The following is a 2,218-nucleotide window of genomic DNA, read 5'->3' on the forward strand; positions in this document are numbered from 1 at the left end:
CCCCCAGTCCCCTCCGTGGGGCCCTTCCCACTGGTCCCGTTAATCCAGCTCAGCTGAGGATGTCGAGGTCAGGCTCTGGCACTGAGAACCAGCGTCTTAAAGGGGAAGGGAAGCTTGTACCCTCTTGCTGGGAGCCTGCTCCCCTCCCTCCATGTCCTGGGGACCCTGCTTGGTTTGCCTGCTGCCCCCGGGCAGGGTGCAGGGTGGCACTGAGGGGCTTGTGCTGAGGAGCAAGGGGATAAACGTGTCCCCTCCTTCCCTTTGCACCTCCCCAGCTCTCAGAGCCTCGAGTCCCACCACCTGCCTCCCCACTGCCCCTTAATGCCTCGGTGCCTGCCTCCAGTCCCTAAGCAGGGGAGAAAGGGAGCATTGTTCAGGGGTTTTGGGGAAAGAGCACGGGCACTGGGGGGCTGGGCAGGGCTGGAGGAGGAGGAAAGGCTCCCTCTGCCTCTAGGGACTGTGGGTGGCTGGAAGACTGGAAGAGAGGGGCTGGCTCCTGCACCCACATCTCCCTTGCTCCAGGCAGGCCCTGGGGAAGGGGTGCTCCTGGCTCTCTGGAGCCACAGGGCAGGCTGCCCCAACACTGGTGGCACTTCCCCTCCTCCTGCTGGAACCACCTGCCAGCCCAGAGACAAGCACAAGGCACACAGCTCTCTGTTCAAGCTAAAATTTATTCCTGCACAAGTCTCCCTTGTACAAGGGACTTCCCACCCATCTTGCTTACACAGTAAACAAGCCACCTGCCAAGCAGCAACGCTGCCCCAGTCCGGTACCTGCCGTGGGCAGCCCCTCCATCCTGGCCTGCCCCTCTCCTGAGCCCCCACCAGCATGTCCCAGGCTGGGTGGGATGCTCAAAAGGTGCAAGAGTGCTCAGCCTCGTGCCCACGGGGCCAGAAAGGGTGAAGCAGGATGGGTTGCTGGGTTGGACGTAGCTGCCTTGCAGGCTGGGGCTGGGATGGTGTTGGGTCAAGGCCCATCTCTCCTCCTGCTGCACCTCCAGCAAGGCAGGGTGGGGAGGAGAATAAATTAAGAGAAAAGGCTAAAAAGGCCACTGGCGTTTGCTAGCTGTGGGACAGAGCAGCAGGGTGGGTGGGGATGTGAATCCCTAGGCACCCGGGAGGGCTCCTGATCACAGCCCCAATTGCAGGTAGTCCTGGAAAGCCACTGTCCTCCCCTCCCTCTCCTCCACAGGGCAGATGTTCCTGTGCAACCCCAATGGCCTCCCACTCCCCTAAATGGTTTAAGGCACCGTCGTATGAGGAGGAAGGTAAAAACCTACCCTGGAGCATCCCCCAGCACAAGTCCTTGGAGGGCCAGGAAGCATTGGATTGCTCCAGGTTGAGTGAAGTCCATGATAAATACATAATTCCACAGAACGTTTTCCTCTCTCCTGTCCATGAGTCTGGGCCTGAACTCAGGCTGCTCTGAGGAGGGTGCAGGGGCAGCTGGTGGGGCCCTGCTGCCTGGGACAGGATGGAGGCAGCTGAAGGGTCCTTTGCAAGGAGGTTCAGAAGTGCCAGGAGGAGGTCGGGAGCAGTTCATGAATCCTCTGGGGTGGCCGAGCAGGATGGGAGTGCTGAGAGGCCAGGAGGGATGAGGGAGGCTCTCCTGGGTCCCCAGCTCTGGGTGCTACCCCAGGGGAGCAGAGGTCAATGGGGCAGGCAGCCCCATGCCCGCAGAGTCCCTTGCTCAGTGGTTTTATTACACACCAAAAAAACCCAACAAAACGAACAAAAAACAGAAGAAAAAGAAAAAAAAGGGGGGGAAATAATAAAAAAAAAAATAAAAAAAAATCAAGAAACTAAAACATACCCCAAGGTAAAAATCAAATGCCAGTGACCAGGAGGTGCCTGAGCTGCCTGGGCCCTGCCATGGGCTGCCCTCCCCAGTGCAGAGCTGGGCTGTCCTTGCCTGGGCTCTGCTCCCACTGCAGCCACCTCGGGGTCCCTCCTCTTCACCCCCCTTCTTGCACCTGGGGGGGCAAACGGCCTGAACCTGGAGGTGCTGGCTCTGCGGGGTGGCACAGGGGTGCCCGGGGAGGCAGGGCTGGCTGGCTACATGCGGGAGGACGGGCTGGCCAGCTCGTAGAAGAGCAGGTAGGCATCGCTGCTGCGGACGTGGCTGGAGGACATGGGGGTAACGCTGCAGAGAGGGGGAGATGGTGCTGTCAGCAGGAGGGAGGAGGCACTGGGGGGCTTCGGGCAGGGTCTCCCCGGCT

General features: G+C 60.3%; 2 protein-coding genes across 2 annotated transcripts in view; both read right to left on the reverse strand.

Moving 5' to 3' along the window:
- The window catches only part of MFRP (membrane frizzled-related protein), a 5,684-nt gene extending 4,889 nt beyond the window's left edge, over window positions 1–795 (reverse strand). Inside the window, exon 1 of the mRNA XM_009994615.1 lies at window positions 774–795. Within this exon, the coding sequence (XP_009992917.1) occupies window positions 774–795 (22 nt within the window). The remainder of the gene's footprint in view (window positions 1–773) is intronic.
- Window positions 796–2,054: 1,259 nt separating this feature from the next.
- Window positions 2,055–2,218, reverse strand: part of USP2 (ubiquitin specific peptidase 2) — a 12,979-nt gene continuing 12,815 nt past the window's right edge. The window contains 1 exon segment of the mRNA XM_009994616.1: window positions 2,055–2,142. Within this exon segment, the coding sequence (XP_009992918.1) occupies window positions 2,055–2,142 (88 nt within the window).

This window comes from Chaetura pelagica, unplaced genomic scaffold (genome assembly GCF_000747805.2).
Source record: "Chaetura pelagica isolate M959 unplaced genomic scaffold, ChaPel_1.0 scaffold583, whole genome shotgun sequence".
In the NCBI taxonomy this organism is placed as follows: Eukaryota; Metazoa; Chordata; class Aves; order Apodiformes; family Apodidae; genus Chaetura; species Chaetura pelagica.